Below are 22,729 nucleotides of genomic sequence, written 5' to 3'. Positions count from 1 at the left end.
ATCTCCATAGGTTTGACTTGTCTGTTTCCAATGCACATTAATGGGGGCACAGCAACAGAGGCTAGAAACATCATCGCCGCCATATGTGGGGCCAACCTGACAGCAGCTGCTCTCCCAAGAAAGGCCCGGCTTCCTCGGCTTCCCTTTGGGAGACTGGTGGTAGCTCTGTGAAACTCAGCAGGCAGCCAGGACTAAAAATGGGGGTTGGGGGCTTTCGAAAACCAAAGCGAGGGGATGGATCACCTCAGCAAGCACTGGGCAGGGCCTCACACACAGCTCTGCGAATGCTGTTAGCACCACTTGTTGTGGTGCCCCCCGCTGCTCCAATCACAGAGACCAATAAAAATCTGCCAGTGGAGCTCTACCCTTCCAATCGTGCCCCTCTCTGCTAGCTCTTATTATTTAAAGCCTCCAAACAACAGTGCTGCCAGAGAGAAATTCTCTTCAGAGAACAGGATGCCTCCACCCAGAGCGCAACAGGAAAAGGGCATCGCCTGCACAAGGCTTGGCAACAGCGCACAGCGGCTCCTCTGCCCACTTGCTAAAGGCTGTTGAGGGAGAATCTTAACCTAGGACAGGGGTGGGCAAACTTTTGGGGCTGAGGGCCACATCTGGGTGGGGACATTGTGTGTAGGGCCAGGGCAAGGGGTTGGGGTGCGGGAGGAGTGCGGGGCATGGGAGGAGGTGCGATGTGCAGGAAGGGGTCAGGGCAAGGGATTGAGGCAGAGGAGGGGTGCAGAGTGTATGAGGGGACTCAGGGAAGGAGATTGGGGTGCAGGAGGGGTGCAGAATGCAGGAGGGGACTCAGGGAAGGGGTGCAGAATGCAGGAGGGGACTCAGGGAAGGGGTGCAGATTGCTGCAGGGGGTTGGGGTGCACAGGGATGCAGGGTGTATGATAGGGCTCAGGAGTTGGGGTGCAGGAGGGGTGTGCAGTGTATGAGGGGGCTTAGGGCAGGGAGTTGGTAGGCCGGGTGCAGAAGGGGTTTGGGCTCCCACGTGGCAGCGGTGCACACCCGGGGCCAGGGCAGGCTCCCTGCATGCCTGCCCTGTCCCCAGCCCCGCGCCACTCCAGGAAGTGCTGAGGCCCGGGGAGGGAGTGGGGAGGTGGAGGGCTCCCCGTGTGCTGCCCTTGCCGTGCCTCCAGGTACCTCCCCCGAAGCTCCCATTGGCCGTGGTTCCCTGTTCCTGGCCAAATGGGAGCTGCAGGGGACAGTGCCTGGAGGTAAGGGCCTGGGGGCTGCAGGGACATTGGGCCGGCTGCTGCTAAAAGCGGTGCAGGGCCCATGGCGCCATGGAGGCGTGGAGGGGGCGCAATCCAGGGGGCTAGATCCAAAGCCCCGAGGGGCCGGATCCAGCCTGCAGGCTGTAGTTTGCCCATCCCTGACCTAGGAGGAAGCTGCAGCGACACCTCAAAGGACAAGAGAGCTTGAAAGAGTGACAGAAAGATGACACTAGCCCATCGCTAATGGCTGATTTGCTGCCCCACTGCCAGCCGTCGCACCTCAGAGTCAGAAAGTACCAGTGGGTGCCAAGGGTTGGGAAACATTCTCATTCAGAGCCCTCCACTTCCTAGCCTAGCTTCCCAGCCTGGCTTTACCGCCACGACCCCTGTTGGGCAAATACCATGGTCCAGTGTGTCACATTTAGGGAGCCGGACTCTAACAGCCAGGCCAGGTCTCAATGAGCTGTCTGGAAACAAGTCACAGCCTCAGCCCCAGGCCCCAAACACCAGCCGCAGGAGGCCTTCGCTTGCTCCTTGGAGAGCAGCAACAGCCAACATTCCTCAAGGCCCAGACCAGTGGTGCCAGGGACACACCACAGGAAGAAAGGCCACTCCACCTACTTTCCTATCCCTGTGGGAGGGAAGTGGAGCAAACACCCAGCCAGCCTGCTGCCAGGAGGACGGGGCTCAGCATCCCAGGTTATGGCTGAAATCAGGCAATTCTCATGCCCGTGGGAGCAAATCTCCCACCCTCTCTTTCTATATTGTCTCCAGTCTCTGTGCACAAACAGGAGTAAAGTGCACCAGCCTTGGAAAGGAAATACAGGCACTTTGCTGAACCCCCACAAAATCTTCACAAGCCTTTGGAGCCGTAGGGCCCAGCCCAAAGAGCTCTGGGCCACAGTGCTACAGGACGAAAGCACCGTCCACTCACTCTGAATTTCTCATTCACCAGCCGGTCCTCAGAGTCTTCATCAAATTCCTTCTGGGGATACACGTCAATGTCATTGGAGAGCAGGTCGGCCGTGATCTGAAGCAGATGGACACGAAAAGGACACGACATTAGACGCCATGACCATGGCTGCTGCCTTTCAGCCTCCCCAGCAACATAGCACGGCTGCACCCTATGCTCTACTGAATGGCCCTAAAGTAACTCAAAGCCCTTCCCAGCTTGGAACTAGCCAGGCAACCTGGCTTCCCCTCCCCTCCTTACTGCTCAGTGAAGGATGCGTGTTTCACTGCTAAATATCCACCCAGTCTGAAGTGCAGCCCATGAAGTTCTAGAAGATCCCCTCTCTCCATCAGGGCCGGCTCTAGCCATTTTGCTGCCCCAAGCACGGCGGCACGCCACGAGGGGCGCTCTGCCGCTCGCCAGTCCCACGGCTCCGGTGGACTTCCCGCAGGCGTCCCTGCGGAGGGTCCGCTGGTCCTGCGGCTCTGGTGGAGCGTCCGCACGCACGCCTGCTAGAGGTCCACCAGAGCCGCGGGACCAGCGGACTCTCCGCAGGGACACCTGCGGGAGGTCCACCGGAGCTGCCTGTCGCCCTCTCGGCAACCGGCAGAGCGCCCCCTACGGCATGCCGCCCCAAGCATGCGCTTGGCGCGCTGTGGCCTGGAGCCGGCCCTGCTCTCCATCATCCCACCACCCCAAGATAGCGTCCATCTCTGAGCGGAGTAGAAGGCCACCCAGATCAAGATGAAGCATTGCAAGCTGGGCTCCGCCTTCATATTAAAAAGACAAAGGGTAGTGACAGCCTGCACCATCTGCAGCAAGTCAGCGCAACCATGCATCTCCCAGGCACGTGCTCACGAGACTTGGAGGTGGGCAACAGTGAGGCCTTAAGCAGACAGTAGCACTGGGTCATTCAACAGTGAGGTCATTCCCTCCTCCACACCAGGCCAAAAGGGCAAAGCATCCTACCCTAACAGGGGGATGGTCTGTTACGTCAGATCAGTGTCAAGTTTAAACCAAATACTGGTACTGCACCATTCACCCAGGGAGAAGGGCAGATTTTCAGCTCCTGAATCCAACCAGGCATCAGTGACAGGGATTTTCAAGATCCTGAATCCTCTAATGTGCACGGGATTAGCAACCCTGACACCGGGGGGGGGAGGGGGGGGGAAGGAGAAGAAGACGCACATGCAGAGTGTGCTGGCCCACACTCTCCAGTGCTGTGAACGTCTCGCTGTGGTGCATGCACTAGACGCACACTGATACCAGGTTCCTGGAGGGAGATTCAGGTGCCATCAGCATCAGAACACATCTGTGTTGTTTGCCTTGACGAAAACTCACGTTTGAATCCAAGTCTGAATGGCTGGCTCTGGCTCTAGATCAGCCCTGCACTTCAGGGCAGGTGAATCCCCTCCCCCAAGCCAGCCAAACTTCCCCACCCAAGAGCACGCTCTGTTCTTGGGGGTGGGGGAGTCATGTAACACCAGCAGAGAGACGCTGCGGTTTCAGGAGCAGGGTTGGCTTTAATGTGGGAAGAACAACTGTGCAGGTCTTTGGACTCCACTTTGGTGTAAGTTAACAGAGCACTAGCGTAAATCTGGAATAATGCCACCCAGCCCATAGGAATTATTCCCACCCAAGCAAGAACAGAATCCAGACCTACTGAGATCTGAACGGGGACAACACAGCCGCTGGTGGTTAATGCTCCATCACCACTACAATGGGCCAGAAAACAGTTTAAAGGCAGTTCCAGCTAAATCACCTTCCAATAGTCTACGGCCACCGAATGCAGATGAGGCCATTGCATATTACAGCTGTGCATGTGTGTATAGATCTAGAGACACACATCTATACACCCCTAACCAGTATTGCCAGAGCCATATTTGACTACTGGGGGCCAGATCCTCAGCTGGTGTAAAACAGCACAGCTCCACTGTCTCCTGATTTACATCAGCTGAGGATCCGGAGCTGTTGATTGGTTCCGTTGGAGCTCATTGCAGAAGGAGTGCAAGGTGTCCAGTCTCACACGGTGCATAGACCAACAGAGTTACGTTTTTCATCTCCCTTTGGGAAGGATTTTAAGAGTCCGGTTATGATAAAAAATGTAACTCAATAAAAAGAAGGAACTTCTTAGCCTGCCTTCCTGCTACCAGGGCCCAGTGGAGCTCAGAGAAACCCCTGCCATCCAATTAGAGTGAACAGGGTGGTACAGGACTGAAACAGCGGAGGGCAAAATTTGCTGAGTCTTCAAATTCCATCTGTTTCTTGACAAAGCCAAGTTTAGTCCATTAACTGCAAAGCCAATACGGCACCGGGAGAGCCAGCTGGATTCTACTGTGCCTGGCGCGTCAACAACATTGTCAGCTCAGTTCCGAAAGCACAGGCTTTTATTGCCAAGGATGATAGCTGAGGCACAGAAAGCCAAGCTAGATTTTCAGATTCCGGACTCACTCTAGCTCCAGCAGCTAGGCAGACGGAGAGGGAGCAACACATACGCGTGCACATGCCTTGTACCTTCTGAACTGAGCAAACGGCACGTGGAAAAGTCAGTGGAAAATACCAGACTACAGCAGGCTAGTCCGTCGCTGTTATGACCCTCCCCCTGACCGCAACTGCTCTTCACTTGTCCCTGAAAGCACGGGCTGCCTGATAAAGTGCAGCCTGGGCTGGGTCACAAGATTTGACTCCATTTCCAAAACTTTGCTTGGCCCACTGTAGAGATGGACCCAGCTGTGAAACCTGGATTCGTCCCCCCAGGTCAGATTGGTGGTTTCAATTCATGGCCCTCACTCCCATGGATGGGGCGGGGAGATGCTCAAGCCAGCTCTGAACCCCAGCAGGCGGATGACGTTCAGTGAGCACAGCAGCTCCTCCCGTTCCACAGTGATCCTTTGAGTAAGACTCCAGCCAAGCAGGTTTCAGAGCTCCGTAGCCTCCCTCCACAAACCACAGCATCCCCCGGTGACCTGGATCCTACAATCTGTACTCTCCCCCCGACACCCCGAGAGTCCCTCCTCACGCAGAATGTTAGCAAGCCCTCTCCACCTAGCCTTGCTATATTGCCCAAGGTAAGAATGGGCTGGAATCAAACTGGGAAACTCTTTGCTTCTGTTGCTCCAAGTCAGATGCTTATGGAGACATCTGAGCATGTGGATTTAGCTGTGCTTCATATTTTCCTTCACTGCCTTGAGCCTGGATTTACAACGAACCCTTTCACCTCAAGCTATTTGCTACCACATACAAAGCCCCCCTCCCCGCTGGGCTCTTAGGGGTTAATATTGGATTAGAGGAGCAGAACATCCCAAAGTCAGCGGGACAACTCTGAGACCCCTTTCCCTCCCATCTACCTGACTCCACCCCTTGCCCATTTCCTTCCTGCGTCAGCCTTTCTGCATTCCACGAGGATATTTATGGAATGCTGGCTGAGCTATTGGGTTGGCAAAACCCAGGCTATTTATGCTCAGAATGGAAATTCAGACTCAAGAAGCAGCAACCCAACAGGCGACTGGTGGCTTGCTTATTTCTGCAGCGCATGCTGAGACCATCACGCTTGCAGCAACATCATCGGTCACATTACTGGATTTATAGCCCTTTGAAAGCCAACGCAAAGCAGCGGCACCACAAGGAAACAGCACGCTTGGCTGTAGACTGAGACAGCTCTCCCTCCTCACCAACTTCCAACTGATGCAATCAAGGGAATTGCATCGTTTACTTCCCCCATCAATCTCAGAGCTGAGCTCAGCACGCATACATTTTAGCCTGGATTCTGTATCATTGCAGGATGCTGTGCAGCAATATGGGCTCCCCAAAAAGGGTTTAGAGGCTTGACATACAGCAGGACCAACCTCCTAAAAACCATAAAAGCAGATGGGGGGGTGTGGGGGTAAAACAAAACAGCCATGCAGAGGGAGACCAAGAGCTTGAAATCCACTATGAGCTGACAGAGATCCAAGAGAAACACAAGGAACTGTTTGGAGGCGAAGGCCCTTCCTTCTGCCACATGGGATCACTCAGAGCTGCAGCCCAAGGAATGCTCTGGGCTCCAGGCCAGCCCTTCAGTTTTGCAGCCCTGCAGGGGGCAGTGGGGAAGGGAAGGAGAAGATGTGCTGGCTGGGGAGCGGCTGCCATCCCCTTACCCGTTTTTTGAAGTAGTCTCTCTCCTCCAGCGTTAACGTGTCGGCTTTGGCGATGACTGGCACGATGTTCACCACTTTGCTCAGGCGTCTCATGAATTCGATGTCTAGCGGTCGGAGGCTAAAAGCACAGCAGAAAAGAAATGGAATCAGATGTCAGCAATAGCAACGTAGGGGCTGTTGCAGGGGGGAAATCCCCAGCACAGAAAAGGTATTTACAGCCTAGGAAAAGGTGGGTGGCGGAGAAGTAATTTTGTAATGCTGGAGAACATCCCCCTCCAACCAACATTTTCTTAAAAGCAAGAGAGGGGATAGAGACAGACACATGCTTTGCAGACACAAATACTGAAACATGCCAGGTTCCATTTTCCAAGTGCCCTGCAATCATTTATTAACCCTCAACACTCTGTGAGGAGGAGAGGATTTTTATCTTCATGGGGATTCTCAGCCACAGAGGATTTTAAGGAACTTGCCATGGCTACACAAGTCCTTCGCAGAGCTGGGATTAGCACTCAAGCATTCCTGGCTGGGCTCTGTCCGCTAAGCCATCTTGCCTTCCTTGTGCAATGGAATTGGACAGTTTAAGGGTGACCCATTGTATAAAACTTTGCCCATCCTGGTACCTGATCAGAATAAAGCGGAATCATGACCCTTCCCACCCCCCTCACAGAGTAACTGGCCTATGGACCACACGCTTTGTACTGACTCCTCTGCACAGGGGTGAATTTCACCCAAAACGACAGACCTGTCAGTGCAGCTAAAAAGCAGGACTAGGTTAATCCCCACACTGAGCAGTAGCAGTGAAACAGATTACTCTACTTCCTCAGCAGGGTTACAGAGGAGATGAAGCGTAAAGGGGAAAACAGATGCCCCAAAGCTACAAAGAATTCACAATCCAAATGACTGTCCTTCTTAGGACCCCAGCTAGAAGCCTGTCTAAAACCAAGCGTGGCCTCCGGTCTTGTTAACAGCTGGCCAACACCGTAACGGAGCTAATTCCATCCACCCAGGCAAAATGCTGGAACACAAGGCCGGGGCTGTTTCTTTTGGCCCGGATGCTGCTGGGATCCTGAATGCTCCTGCCCCTCGCGAAGCACACACACAATTTGAGTATTTGGATTTGCAGCTATTTGTGTTGGCCTGAGTGAGGCACGATCCCCCCGCCCGCTCCGACTGCCTCATCAGGCAGCCAGACACAGTGCCAGGGAGACCAAACCATTCCCCTGGGGCTGAGGGGACCCCAGACAGCTTGGGAAGCAGAGTGGTAAGAACAACAAGCTACTGGAAAGAAGCGAGCGCACTGCCATGTATGGTGCTGGGAAACAGGGACCCTTTACGAGCACTGAAGCCCCTTGGGTGAGGGAAATCCCAAAGAATCTGCCTGCCTGAAACTGATCAGAGCACGTCAGGGTAGTAGTGGAAGCAGGGAGTGTGAGGAAAGGGCACAGCCAGGCCAGCACTGGAGCCAAAGGGCTAACGCTAAATTAATGCAACTTCACATTAATCAATCCTGGTCTCACCATCCTAGCTCACAGATGGGGAAACCAAGGCACAGAGCGGCCAACATGTCTTGCCCAAGGCCATACAGCAACTTAGCAGCAGAACTGGGTCTACACCCCAGCTCTCCCAAACCCCAATGCTGTTCTGTAAGCCGGGAGACTGACACCTCTGTACTCAAGGAAGGAGAGAATGTTGGCAACTCACAGCGTTTCACCTCCCAGGTAGGCAAGTCCACTTCCTGCTTGGGAGCCAGGCTAGCTAACCATTGCCTTTCACAACTGGGATTGCTACAAAGCTTTGTAGCAATACCAATTCTGTAAGACAGGGGCTAGCTTTGAGTTGCCAGCAGTGTCTCATTCAGATGCCTTGTGGCCAGCGCAAGCCTAGAATTCCTCTTGTACATTCAGCTGGCCACAGTGCAGCTGTGGTCACAAAGCATGGAGGACGTGGAGAGATTCAACACAAGAGAGGCTGTGGTCTCGCTACTACACAGAGAGCAGCGGTAGTGGGGCAAATACACCCAAAAGCCTAGAGATCACATTATTAGCATTAGGGAGAACTAGGTCCTAATACAAACGCTGCAGTCACAGATTGTCTTGAGCTCCAGAAAAGCAAGAGCTTAGTTTGGCTTTGGAAAGAAAACCTCCAAGTACACAACTGAGCAGACTCCTGTTGGTGAGTGCTGTTTGGAACTCTACATAATATATTTGCCAACCCCCCTCGCATGCATCACTCTTATATTTCTCTCCCCAAGGACTTTCTTTCCCTCCTGTTCTCCTTGCAATTTTTCAAACAGCTTTTCCCCTTTAAAAATCTCCCCCACCCCCGCTGACAGCATGTTCCTGCCTCTTTCATCGGCTTTTGTTTTAGATGGAAGACGACGATGTACACGTGGCCAATGCAGATTGAGTCACAAACAGAAGTGCGTTGGATTTAACTCTGATCTCAATGTCGGAGCCCAGTGACCAAGCCTGCCTTGGTCCACCGAGAACTTTAGGGGCCTTTGTTACTCTAACAGCAGTGTGCAAAGCCACATCTAGCCACACAACCGCATCTGCACCCAGGTCCGACATCAGCCAACTGCATAGCTTTGGATCTGCTGGCATCTGCACGACATGCTTAGCCCATCCCAGTGGGGTTTGGTGACTGGGCAACAGCAATGCATCTCCTCTACGTGCTGCGGTATTCTTAACAGCCAAGGCCAGTCTCCTATGTACAATATACGAGATTGTGCACACTTAATATGGGGGAGAGGAGGCAGAGGAGGTGCTCTTGACTGAGCACACACAGCTGCAAGATTATGAGCATCCCATACCACCAGCCCACTCTGACTCAGTCGCTGGGGCTCTTCCTTCTAGCTCAGCACTGCGGCAATGCTCCTGCACAGCAGTAGGGGGCACTGCTGCCTTTCATACAAGCCCTAAAACAGCGGTCCCAATCCTTTCTGACCTTAAGGATCTTACAGCATTAAGAGCTCCAGGCACCTTTTAATCTGTAGCGTCCTTCCGATGACTGGTTTTCCGTCGATGCTCTAACTTGACAAACAACACAGTTGCAACACCAGCATATCTCCAGAGAGAGGTACAGGCAGACTTGGGATGTGGAGAGATACAGAAAAGCTGTTCCAGGTGGCAAGAGTTGCTGGGAAGGTGGCTCTTGCACCAAGAATGGTGAGATGGTGTGAAAGACCAGAGGGGAGGCTGCAGGAGCAGAAACGCGAGCCCATGAGGCAGGCTGCACTGCTCCCAGCATTCACCCAGTGTGGTCTTTGAAAAGAAGGCCCTGAGTCTATAAGAAGATTTTTACCCCACCATAGCAAACAAATTCCAGTGCGTGCAATTCAATCCCCATGCCCTGAAGTTTCAATTCATTAGGGCATTCGTCTCCATTTCTTGCCCTACATAGATGCAACATTGCCACAGAGGACTCCCTCCAGAAGTGGCTGCATTTCCGTGGTGGGCGTAAGAATTCTCATGCTGACTGTAAGAGCAGCAAAGAGTCCTGTGGCACCTTATAGACTAACAGATGTAAGGTGCCACAGGACTCTTTGCTGCTCTTACAGATCCAGACTAACACGGCTACCTCTCTGATACTTGACACCAGGCTGATTGTAACACTTGTTGGGAGGAAAGGCATCTAGGGGCCTAATTCTCTGTAGCTCCACTGAGCAGAGGGTTTGGCCCATAAAGACTATTCTAAAACCCCATTAAGTGAATCTGCTGGCTGCGGCTTCTGCTCTCTCACGAGCTGGGGTGTGAACCTGTTCATCAGCGAGGAGGCTTGTGACTGTAGGGGCAGCAGCAGGACTCAGAGATGCAAACTCTTCTCTGTTATCAGCCAGGTCCCCTATCTGACCCCAGTAGGCCTAGACCATTCATGAGGCCATAATCCTGCACCCCACACCCCACCATAGTAAGGCTCTGTCAGAAGAGACCAAACAGAGTAAGCTCTGTGCACTGTGGGGCCCTGTGCTTTCCCAGAGTCCCCAAGGCAGAGCTTCCTGGCATCCTGCTGAGCTCTTTCCTCCGACTGCTAGAGAACCGAGGTCAGCGGACTTTCCCAAACAGCAGTTCTCTCTATACCACTGCAGTGAGCAGCATTCCTGCTTCGGGGCTAGATACCAGGACAGGGCATGGGACAGCCAGGCTGGCTGCTGGGGTTTACACTTTGACACAGCTCCCCGGTAGCAGCAGAGCACACTGGGCCAGCTCTGAGCCGAGAGGCAGCAGGGTCCAGTAATAAGAGACACGATCCAGGTCTCTTGAAGCCAAACCCCAGCTCTGACACAGACACAATTTAAAGGTGTGTGGTCTTAGACATGGAGTAACCTCTGTCTCAGTCCTCTCACCTTTAATGTGGGGACCACTTCCCTCTCTTCCTCCCACACAGAGTGTTAGGAAGCTTGATTGGCTGCCTTTATAAAGTGCTTTGAAAATGCTATTACTCTCCTATGAAATGAAAGCCACAGAGATTAAACAAATAGACTCTAGAGAAGTAACTGAGTTTCACAGGGAGCAAATCATGTTTCTGTATGTTTTTTGGACCATCCTATACAATTTGCTATTAAATTCTATTGGACAGTTAAAAAAAAAAAAAAAACCCACACACAACCCTATACAAAAATACGATTTCTATTAAGTTCCACAGGACTTTCCCCAAAGGAGGCCTTTTAACTGGAAGTCTAGCCAGGAAAGCTCTAGCGTTAGACTAAGTTACAGACATTAAAGCAGAACAAATTCATTGGCTGAATGCACCTGAGAAGTCACCAGCACTGGGAACTGGCTTACGCACAAATTAACCCTTTCATAGTTATTATGTGCACTATAGATATGGCCACTGTAGCAGCGGTGGGGAGAGATGGCTTACTCTAGCCTCAGGTACTCCATTCCCAGCTTCCTACTGCAAGGAGCAAAGCAGCACAGCCAGGAGTTTTTGGCTCAGGGTACTGTGCAGGGGTCAGGGGAATCCTCCAGTGACTAATAATTAGCTCTTATGGTGGTGAAAAGCGTGTGTGGAATAGCTGGTGCTGTTTGCTTCAGTCTACTGGGCACATCCACTCCTGGCATGGGAACTCCTATTTGTCCCTATAGGGGGGCTGATCCTGGAACCTAAGGGAGAATATTTTGGTGCTCACATTAACTTTTTCACTGCTGAATAAAGCGTGCAAGAAAAGATGGATGATCACAGTACAAAAACATGCCGGATCTCCTGTGAGCAGTGTTGCATTCCAGAGTCATAAGCAGACTTTGGGTGCAGTTCACAAGAGGCAACTGATTATATTTTAATTCTTTCCCAGTAAGATCTCTGGAAGCCCAGATCTGTGACTGAACATGAAGAAGAGAAACTGCCTTTGCCTCACAGGCAAAGGATCTTTAGAGAAAGAGGACAAGCCACAGCTGAGTGGAACTGTGGTAGGGGATTGTTCCACGCAGCTGAAATATACACACTGGGTGGCTATAAAACCTTTCCCTTCCTTTTTGTTATGTGACCATTACTCAGCCCCACAGAATTTGGGGCTGCGGGAGGGAATGGGGTATTACTGCTGGGGTTGCATATGGCCCCTTCAGATTATCTACAGCTGGGCTCACTAGCACAGGTGGGATCGGGCAGGCAAGTTCCCTCTAAGCTGCATGGCCATGCAGCAGGCTATCAAGGGCCATGCAGATGCACAGCCACAGGGGCCTGGAGAGGACAGAGGTAGGGGGTGGGTGGGGAGCAAGTTGGGGCATGCAGAGCTGCGACAGGGGAGCTGGAGCTGCCGCAGCGAAAGAGGGCGGGGGTAGTCCTCTCTCCCTGCCTCAGACCTGTGGCAGCCTGCATCCCAAACCCCTCATCCCCAGCCTCACCCTAGAGCCTACACCCCCCAACTGGAGCCCTCACCCCTCCCCAGCATCCCAACTCTCTTCCCTAGCCCCTCCCACACCCCAAACCTCTCATCCCCGGCCCCACCCTCAGAACCTGCATCCCCAGCCAGAGCCCTCACCCCCAGCCCTGAGCTCCCTCCCCACTTTGGACGCCTGGGCCCCACCTCACCACATATCGCCTCCATATGGTGCACATAAAATTCATTCCGCACACGGATGTAAAAAATTAGAAGGAACTTTTTAGGGCAGACTCAGCTCTTGCTTCTTCCCTTACAATGCAGTTAAGGAATAAAAGCTGCTGGGAGGACCAGACACAGAATACCCTGTCAGTGGCATCCCAGATCTAACTAATAGCAAGAAATAAAATCTTCCGACTGGTACATTGAACAAAACACCCGTGTGGAGTCACACAGGGCTCCACCACCACCGCCAGTAAGGGTACCTCTGCACAGAAGCTGGGAGGGTGCTTCCCGGCACAGGCGGACAGACGCATGCTAGCTCTGCTTGAGCTAGCATGCTACAAATAGCACAATGGCTGCTGCGGCATGGGCGGGGCTTGGGCTAGCCACCTGAGCACAATCCCACCCCACCCCCGGGGACACACTCGGGCAAGTCATTAGCAGAGCTAGTGTGCGTCTGTCTACCCATGCAGGAAGCAAGCTCCATGTAGACATACCTAAATGCACAACAGGAACCTGCTGAGGCACAAGCCGGAACTGAATCTAGCTCCCTCTCCCATAGCAGGGAGACTAACAGGAGAGGAAACTGGATGGTGTTGTTACAGTCAGAAGCAGCGGCTCCAACACACACAGGCCGCACAGCCGGTGAGTGAGAAAGTGCTGTATTTCACAGCCACTTTTCAGAGTCAAGCCGTGCTTTCCAGACATCACGCAGAGCCTGCTGTGGAATTTATTGAGTGGTGAGTATTTGGGGCTTTACTTCCATGGCCAAAAGCCCCTGCCAGCATGTTACTTAGTCTTTGTAAACATCATTTTACTGGGGCCTTACGAGGAGGGCAGGACACAAACTAGATTAGTTTAGTCTGCCCTGACTGATGGGAGACAGAGCTGAGGATGTGTCCTTAGGAGATGGAAAAGTCATCAGCTGATTCACCCTTGGATTCCACTCTACGGGAGGAATAGACAAACCTTTTACTCAACGTCTACAGTGGAGTCTGAAATGGAACCGAGCAGTCTATCAGGCCAGGGCTATAATGGGACAGGACATCTCTGGCTCACAGACTGGAGCGCTATCTTCAACAGTCTCGTAAAAGTCACTCAGGGATTCACCAGTCTTGATGGGTTCTGAATGTATGTTAAATGTTTATGACGACAACAACAAAAACACAGCTCCAGAGGAGCAGGTATTAATCCAAATGCAACTGGCACAGAAAGCAGAATTAACTCTAAGCCAGTCCCCATCTTCACAGGACACTGCAGGTTAAACTAACCCTCTGCACACTGCCGGCTGCAGAAGCAGCCACATGCTGCCAAGAGGGTGCTAGGAATCCTTGCTGTGCAGTTTGGGAAGGGAGAATAAGAGTAATGCTCTGTCTTTGAATCATCAGGTCTGGAAAGCAGCAGGGCCACTGCATTACTTCCCACTGTCAATGAAGGGGCAGAACGCCCCTGAAAAGGAAATCCGAACAGCGCAGGGAGCTTGAGAACAACATCGAGATTAATCCCTCTAGCATGTTTTCTCTAGTTGGTGCAAATGATTAACAGTAGTAAGATGTGTCGGTGAGACCATGGAGAGGGAGCTGGCTGCCAAGAAAAACTGGGATCCAAATTAAAGCAGGTTATTCAGGCAGGAGCATCCTGACAGGCTGAACCACCACACAGAGAGTTATCACTTCTGGGGACACCTCTGGTGAGCATCATAAGAATGGCCATAGTGGGTCAGACCAACGGTCCATCTAGCCCAGGATCCTGTCTTCTGACAGTGACCAATGCCAGGTGCTTCAGAGGGAATGAACAGAACAGGTGATCATCAAGTGATCCGCCCCATTGCAATTTGTGTGATGTTGCCCCCAGTGGGGACCCACAGAGTACCTGTCATTACCTCCTAAGGTAGCTCAAGTGACAGAGGCCTGTGGCTGGAGAGCGAAAGCACCAGGGTTCTTGTCCCAGTTCCCTCCACTTGTGGCATATTCCAGACAGTGCTAGTGTAATGGTGGCAGGCTGGATCGAATCTGGAGCTAAACGCATGAGTCTCTACTGTATGAGCTAAAAGCCACATGGCTTTTAGCTAAAGCTGCAGAGCAGACTCATTAATCTCTCTCTGTGGTCTCGGTGCCACTAGATGGGACAAAACACCACACCCAGAAGATGTGTGGGTTATACTAGCATCTGCAGCTCACAGCTGTGTTAGAGACGCACAAAGCCAACACGAAGGGACGTGCCTTGCTTACGTAAAACTACAGGAAGCTGCTTCCCTGCTCACCACTCTCTGAAAAGGCTTATGGTCATTTCAAACAATACTATACTCAACAGTGGGAAGAGAGTCCACCTCATGTTAGCCCATAACCTCTGAGCATGGGGCAACTCTATAGGAGAGCAGGGGAGATTATGAAGGACAGGAGGAAGATGCCAATGGCAATAAGAAATTAAGACGTGAAACTAGCCAGAGTGTGGCATCAGGAACTCAAACACTGCACATCACAACTCAGAGAGAGCAAGTATTTCCCTTTGTCATGGAGTCCTCAGGTGATGCTCTGGAACTGCTCCCTACAAAGCCAGTCAGGACTCTGGTGAAGTCTCCTCTCAGTGAGCAGATTGTCTTCAGGGCAAGAAGCTCACACGGCTTCCACCTTCCTCGTCTGACCTTGGAGCATTTAACATCCTCTGCCCCTCCATGCGCTTCCCACAGTGAGTCCGCCCAGGCAGGGTCCTGGGGAAACCAGAGGGTCCTGCACCCCCACTTCGCAGTCAGACGTGTAAAACAGAGGTTTATTAGATGACAGGAACACGGTCTAAAACAGAGCTTGTAGGTACAGAGAACAGGACCAGCCGGGTCCATTTTGGGGGGCAGTGAGCCAGACACTCACGTCTGCACTTCACTCCTCGACCTCAGACAGCCCCAAATGCCTCTGCTTTGTTCCTTTCCTGGGCCAGGAGGTCACCTGATTCCTTTGTTCTCCAACACCTTTAGCTATCACCTTGCAGGGAGGAAGGGTCCAGGCCATTAGTTGCCAGGAGAGAGTGTGTCGGACATTTATGCACACTGGCCCCTTGCTCTGCAACAGTCACACCTCCTAGAGACTTAAGAAATGCATAGGGGAAACTGAGGCACTCCTACAGAATTCAGAGGAAACATTAAGAACAGTCCCACTTTGTCACACCCATCCACTCCATATTCCCATTAAAGGTCCTCCCTCCCCCTGAGCTGTAGTCTATGGCCTCAGCATGTCCTGCTGTTCCCGCGCATATATGCATCCTCTGTCGGGAGGCGAAAGTCAGGAGCCAGATGTCCTCTTTGACACCTGGGCAGGAAACCGTGGCCCTAGGAGAAGCAACCTGAGACGGCAGCCAAGCAAGCGGGTTCTAACCCCCAGCTAGGGTATCAGGCTACACGCAGCCAAAGGCTATTGCAGGGGAAGGAGCCTGTTGCGTGCAGCATGGTAATGAAGCCTCTCAAACTGCAGGGCCATTTTCTTATATTGGAAACACATGTTCTTTGGAGAGAGAGCGGGGGCAGGGAGAGAGAAAGAGCAAGAGGAAGGAAGCAGAGAGTTGGACTTCCATGCAAACACTGTTACCCTGGGAGCAGCCGGGTGAGAGAAACCAGAACACGCCATTAGAGAGGCACAGGCAGAGGGATGAGGCTAACATGTCAGTGCCCTCCCCCGCACACACCATGGCCACACACAGGAGGAGGGCACTTTCCATGCTTTCCCAGGGAGGGGGGAGGGGGCCGTGGAATGGGTCATTTGCTCCACCTCAAGAGCTGCATTCGCAGACTCCTGCGGCTGGGTGCACGACAGGGTCAGTGGCACAGTCGCAGTGCTAAGGGTTCAATGGCCTGCAAGCGGTCACCCCTTCTAAAACTCCAATGCTCCTTGCACACAAGCGGAGGGCTCAGAGCCTCCTTTTCTTCTTCTGCCGAAGAGTGGGATTTGCCAGGTCACCAGACCTAGAGTCTTTTCTAGAAAAGGCCTTTTATTTTACCTGATCATCCCAAAGCAGATAGCTCCATCAGCTCCCTCTGCCCCTAACAGAAGGCTGCAACAGATAAAGAGTCCAGGCAGACAACCCAATCAGACAATCCAAGGCCCCTGGGGTCTTTGCAGACTGCACGTATGCAACTATCTCTGCTCTTTGCTAATGTATGTGCAGGGCCATTCACACTGACAAGGACTTTTCTCTCTAAAGCCAATGGAGAAGGAGACTAAGGTCTTGTCTACATGGGAAAGTTTGGTCAGTTTCACAGGTATAGTTATACCTGTCTAACATTCCACGCCGGGACAATTATTCCAGTAGAAGAGTGCCCTTTTTTTTTGGTTTAGTTGAAACCCCTTCCCAAGTGATGTAAGTGAAACCAAAACAAGTGACTCATATCCAAACAAAAGTGCCCACACAGTGGGTTAGACTAGTATAACTATATAGGGTTAAGTTCATACCTTGTTTATACAGAAGAAACTTCCCATGTAGACGCGGCCAGATCTCGAGTGAAGGAATCGCCACAAACCAAATGAAAATTCTAGGTCCTGACACTTGGACACTTGCTTTTTAGAGGTGCCAGGGACAGAAACGAGGCTACACATGAAATAGGCCATGATCACTTCCAGGTTAAAAGTTCTATTTATAAATACTCCCTTCAGGCTCAGTACCAACTGGTTCGGTCTGCTCTATACTGCTAAGACAACTGGATCCTTGCTTAACAAAAACAGACAGCACGGTAGGGAGGCACTTTAAAACACTGGCAAGCACATTACCATCAGATTTCAGCCACTACTCACATGGACTCTTGGGATGCTACAGACTGTTTAATCTGTCCGGCGGGGGCGGGGAGAGCGGGAAATGAAGTGAGGCCTGTATATTTGTTTTACCTATGCTTGGCTAGGATTGCTTTGTGTTAATACTAGCAGCTCTAGATGGGGAAGGGAGCTAGCTATAAGCATTAGGAACTACTGTATTCATATGTTACTTGTGTGGGATTGTATACAGAGCACCTAGCCGTCCATGTGTGCATGCTTCAACATACAGGAAGTGACCAGAACCTGGCTAAACAGGATGTAGTATTCACACTAAAGATGACTGATTAGAAAAAGTTATTGTAAGGTGTCACAAACCAGAGCGATTTTGAATTTCTTAGCAACTTCTGGGCAAGATTAACGACAGAGACAGCTAGCACCAGAGAGGCAAGTAGATTCAATCTTGATCATAACCCCACCCCCACAAACACACACACCCGTCATCCTAAGTAGGAAAGATCATTCTCCTGAAGAGGAGGGTACATACGCATGGCCGGTGGCTGGGATGAAGTATATACAGCAGTGAACTCTGGTGTCTGGGATCCGCCTCTTCCGGTTAACATTGAGCTCCTCCTGCAAGTACTTCTCGTACTGGTCATTGATGAACTTCATGATGGGCTGCCAGCTGTGCAGAAAGACATACACAGGTGAGACAGGACTCATGCAGTGACTCTAAAACCACCCACAGGCTACGCTCTGCACTGGATTCTGAAAGGGAGAGTCATTGGGAGTGGACAATGCTCAGCATCTTGCAGAATTGGGCCCCCAAGTAAAAGCATGGGAATGTTTCATACCACAGCTGCAGGTGGCTAAGAAAAGAATCCCCCAAGTCCTGTGTGAATGGCAAATCTTGTTTTATCACCTTTCTAAAAGGAGCCAAGTTTTCTGGGAATCCTCCCAGTCCTGGCACTCAACAAGGGGAACAACTTGGATGCGTGGCAGCAGGACAGCTCAGCTTCTTGGCTGTGAGCTCTGCCTCTAGCACTGGGAGGCAGTGCAGAGCCTGCAACCACTTCAAGAGGACAACTGGGCTCCACCATCCAAATGCGAGCGTCTCACAATGGTAAGCAGGCATCGTAAGTGTTAGTGCCCACAACAGCCCCTCTACTGCTGCAGTAATGGACATGCGGTGACCAGCTAGGCTCTGGCCCCTTTCAGAACAGAAATATTCATGAACAGCACATCAGGGGGGTCAGATAAGCCCTAGAAAGCCTGACTGCTTAGCCCTGCCATCTTCCTGCTCTTCCCCATCCACGCCAGGATCCCAGCCATAACCCTTCACCGGGAGTCACTTCTGGGAAAGACAGCAGCCCAGCCTGTGGGAGACCTGCCAGTGCCCCAGAAAGTTTAACAGAGCTTGTAGTGCTTTCCTAGACAATGTATTTAGAGCGAGGTTGGGGGGCAGGGGAATGGGCTTAAAAAAAAAGGCGCTTGTGTGCCCCCACCCCAGACATTGGTCACCCTCAAATTTGTCTGTATGCTTCCAATGTTACACACACACACACACAACCTCATCACCACGTGTGTATGTGTGTGTGTGTGTGTGTGTGTGTGTGTGTGTTGGGGGGGGGATTACAGATATTTATAACTGATTACTTTTGCACCCCTCCCCCCCACGAGTGGGACACATGGATGGACGTTCAGAGGTGGTGGCTGCCCCAAAGACTTTCCCCACAGCTGCTAACTCTCCAGCAGACGTAGGAAGGGCTAGGGGATCAGTCATGTCAGCACCTGCCCTGCCCGTGAAGCAGCACTCTGGGATGGTTGGGCTCCCCCCTCCGGCAGAGAGAAGGCTGACTAACCATAGCCCTTTGCACTGGAGCCTGCCAGGGAAGGAAGCTGGCAGGATTCTCTGGTTTCCCTTTGCAGCTCATCAGCCCAGCTGTTCAGCATCTCCAGCCTCCCTCCCCGCCCCTCGACAGCCAAGCTAGGCAGAATGAAAGCCACAAGGGATCCACATCTTTGCAAATGCGCCTAGGCCCATTCCATGCCCAGGAGCAAAGGAAAGGTGGTGCAAAGTGAGTCCCCACCCCCACAGGTGGTCTGCATGACTGAAGGCCTATGCCAGCCAAGCAGCAGCACAGCCCAGGGCACTGTTCTCCTCACCAGTTCTCATTGTTGATGTGGTCTCCAAACCCTGGGGTGTCAATGACCGTCAGCTTCATACGGACGCCTTTCTCCTCAATATCTGAAACAGAGACATCCTCAATATCTGAAACAGAGAGATGGTATAGCCCACAAGCAGAGACAGGCCCAGTATGTAGCCTTGCCTTATCACCAGAGATCTCTCCAAGCAGCTGTCGGCTTGGTACCTGCAGCCCTCCAAAGATACAGCATCCTATCACATCAGTGGCATTTCAACTGCATTATAAAGAAGAGACTATGCAGCTCAGCTCTTTCAATAATCCATATAACTCCTCCCCCTGTGAAGCACGATACCCCGCCAGCAATCTCAGCTGATTGCATTCTGGCATAAAGGAGTCTAGGCTGGTGGATACGGAGAAGATGCTCTGGCTTCTCTTGGCCTAGGAGAAGCCTCTAGAACTCTGTCACCCCTCAAACGGCATGTTTGCCCAAGAGACTCACCATGAGTGATCGACTTTATTTCGATGGTTTTGGGGATTCGCTCTTCAGAAGCTGGCTGAACGGATTTCCGGCTGACTTTGGATTTGAAGAGGGTGTTGATTAACGTGGACTTCCCCAAGCCACTCTGACCTGGAGGACAGGGAGAGTCAGAATTGGAGTTGGAATTGACTCCATTTTACCTTTATGGGAATTCCCGGTCCACACCATGCATCAAGAACACATTCTGCTAACTAGGGTGGGGCCAACTCAGCAGGCAGTGCCATTGCACATACCAACAGTTTCTTTGCAGAATTTAACAGCATTTTCCACACCCTCTGAGATATTTTTTCACACAAGCAGATGGCTGCATATTGGCTTGGGTACATGTGTGCCGGTACCCTCTACTGGAGCAAACATTTCAGACTGGCTCACGTTGTGTGCCCCCGCTGGCTGACATAGCAAAGTGGTTCCTGTAAGCCCATTCAGCCCAGATCTGTTTTGACGAGGAAAGGTTCTCCTGCTCATGTCACACATTAGTCAAGTGACCTCAGCATGTGAGTGTGGATCACTGGAACTGCAGCTCCCTCTTTACTAAGGATGCTTTCACTTTCAATGAGGCAACACACTCAGTGGAAACAGCTTCCTCCTGCAATCAATATGGTTCTCTGCTGCCTATCCCTGTTCAGAGTGGAACACAAAACCCCTGTGTTTGAAGACATTGCCTGGAGATGTGGGATGGAAAGCGCAGGGATCTGGCACCCCATAGAGCGAAGTCAGACAAGTGAGTCCCTCCACTATGGAACAAGATCTCGCTTGGTTGAAGACACGCTAGATGGAAAACACGGCCCACTTGGGCACAACTAGACAAACTCATTGGGGAGCATGCGAATAGCTAGTTTGTCAGTAAGCTAAACAGCAGCGGCTCACACGACCCATAAGGGCAGAGATACACATAGCACTGAAGGGCTAATGTTTACAGAACCCCTTTATTAACCTTAACTGAGCCAACACAGAGGCCACACAGTCATCTTGAGTTATTTATTTCCCCCTATAAGGCTTCAATAACCATTTTCCTCCTTAATAAGAGGATGGGAAACAGACAGGCCCTCCTTCTGCCATGACCCCTTCAATAAAGATCCTCTTAAAGGGACTTACAGATTGAAATGGCTCACAGGAGGGCTGATCTACAGGCTTCCTTCACTGTCTGTCCCACATGAATTCCATTCCTTCCAAGGCTCCCTCTAGCTTTATCTCAGCCAATATTAAAGAGGACACTCTAAACTGTATCTTTTGTTTTTGATCATCCACCATGACAAACCACTTCCCCCAACCTCTTCAATAAATCCTGCAGGGGATCGATACTAATGATGCAGGCCTGGGCTAAAAACACAATCCAATGGTTTATGGTTGGGATCACAAAGGGGAATAAATTAAGTTTGGGGATTGATCGGTTCTTTCAGCTAAACTGATGAAGCATTGGCTCTGGCCCCAGAAATCAGTCACATTTAACAGGACCAGAGGGTCTCTTAAAGGCCACATTTGGGCAGCACATGGCAGCTTGGGCTAAATCCATCTCTCTTGTTTAGCTCAATGTTCCAGGAGAAATAGCACAATGCTAGTGCTAGAAAAGTCCTAGGAAAAATGCTGTCAGACACGATAACGAGTGGGGCCACTAGCTTCTAACTAAATTTGCAAAAACACTTCAGAGTAAGCTTAGTCTGTCAGAGCTCCCAGTCTCTGCCCCACACTCAACCTCCACGCCCATCCTTTCAGGACCCAGAAGATCAAAATATGCCCCTTCCCCTCCCCCCAGGTATCCAGAAAGCTCACAGGTCCCAAAAGCTTTTGCACTGGTTTGCTCTCCCGTACTATTTCCCCACCCGCTTTTAGCCATGCCAACAGGAGGAAGTCTTGTTTTTGTTAGTAGGCAGAGCAGCTGTGGGTGCAAAAGGAACACAGGGAACAAATATAGTTCTTTGCCCTTTGCAGAGAGTTTCATCAAGCAACAGAAAGGTTAACACTGCCTGAACTGTAAACAAAATAGGATAATTAGGTATTCTATTTGTCATCCTGTTAGTTTTTCTCATATGCTTCTAATTAAGATGCGATACATTGTTGCAACCTATGCTAGTCTGTTCCTGCATCTGACACTGTTTAATTAGCTGGAGTGAAAAACACTAGAGAAGAGCAGCTCCTGGGAGCTGGTAGCAGAGACAGAGGTTGGAATGCAAAGTTTTTTGGCCATCTCTGGTCAGTACATACAATGCTGATTTTGTTCAGGAAAGCAGTTACTTTGCAGCTTCTCGATACCCCAGAGAAAGGAGCCATTTTTTGCATAGTCCTTTTCCTGGCGGTAACCACACCTTAGTGACAGGGATTAGGGGACTAAAGTAGTTCTGGTAAATCCAGACTGACCCACGAGTTAAACACTTCCAGGAATCTGTTCGAAGCTCTCAACAGTATTGTAGAGGACATTAGTAATGCCCATGGTGGCAAAGGTCCCCAGAGAGGTTTGCTCTACAGAAAAGATGGTCCTGTGTTGAAGGCACCAGACTGGGTCACAGGACACCTGGTTTCAATTGCCAGCTCTGCCACAGGCTTCCCGGGTAATTCTGGGCAAGTCACTTAACTTCACTGCCCCTCGCTTCCCCAGCTGTAAAACGAGGATAACAGCTCTGGTCTTTGCAAGCGCTCAAGTGCCAGAGCAGGGGCCATATTATACCTAGATAAGGGTCTGGGCAATACAGTGGGGTGTTGTCTGGCTCTTTGTGGGGCTGCCCAGCTGCGCACTAATGAAGAAAGGCAGAGGACAGACCAAGGAAGAGCTGACTGGAAAGAACGTGTCCAGGGAAGGAGTGCTTCTCTACAGCTCCTGTAAGTATGTTGCCTGGGAAGTTTCTCTCCAATACAGGTTCTTTGGGTGCTCTGCACTGCCACAAGACTAGGCTAACCCTGAGAAACCCACTCAGCTGCATTCAAATGGACTCCACAGAGCACATGCTTCAGATTAAGCCCATCAG

General features: G+C 51.4%; 1 protein-coding gene across 6 annotated transcripts in view; it reads right to left on the bottom strand.

Annotated features, from left to right (window-relative positions):
• The window catches only part of SEPTIN9 (septin 9), a 271,829-nt gene that overhangs the window by 7,534 nt on the left and 241,566 nt on the right, over window positions 1-22,729 (bottom strand). For all 6 annotated transcript variants that reach the window (XM_050919338.1, XM_050919337.1, XM_050919340.1 and 3 more), the window contains 5 exons: window positions 19,731-19,859; window positions 19,251-19,332; window positions 17,632-17,769; window positions 6,312-6,429; window positions 2,158-2,253 (listed from right to left, as the gene is read on the bottom strand). In XM_050919338.1, coding sequence (XP_050775295.1) covers window positions 2,158-2,253; window positions 6,312-6,429; window positions 17,632-17,769; window positions 19,251-19,332; window positions 19,731-19,859 — 563 coding nt within the window. The remainder of the gene's footprint in view (window positions 1-2,157; window positions 2,254-6,311; window positions 6,430-17,631; window positions 17,770-19,250; window positions 19,333-19,730; window positions 19,860-22,729) is intronic.

This window comes from Gopherus flavomarginatus, chromosome 12 (assembly GCF_025201925.1).
Source record: "Gopherus flavomarginatus isolate rGopFla2 chromosome 12, rGopFla2.mat.asm, whole genome shotgun sequence".
Lineage (NCBI taxonomy): Eukaryota > Metazoa > Chordata > Testudines > Testudinidae > Gopherus > Gopherus flavomarginatus.
The sequence above is the reverse complement of the archived record's forward strand: the minus strand, read 5'-3'. Positions and strand labels throughout refer to the sequence as shown.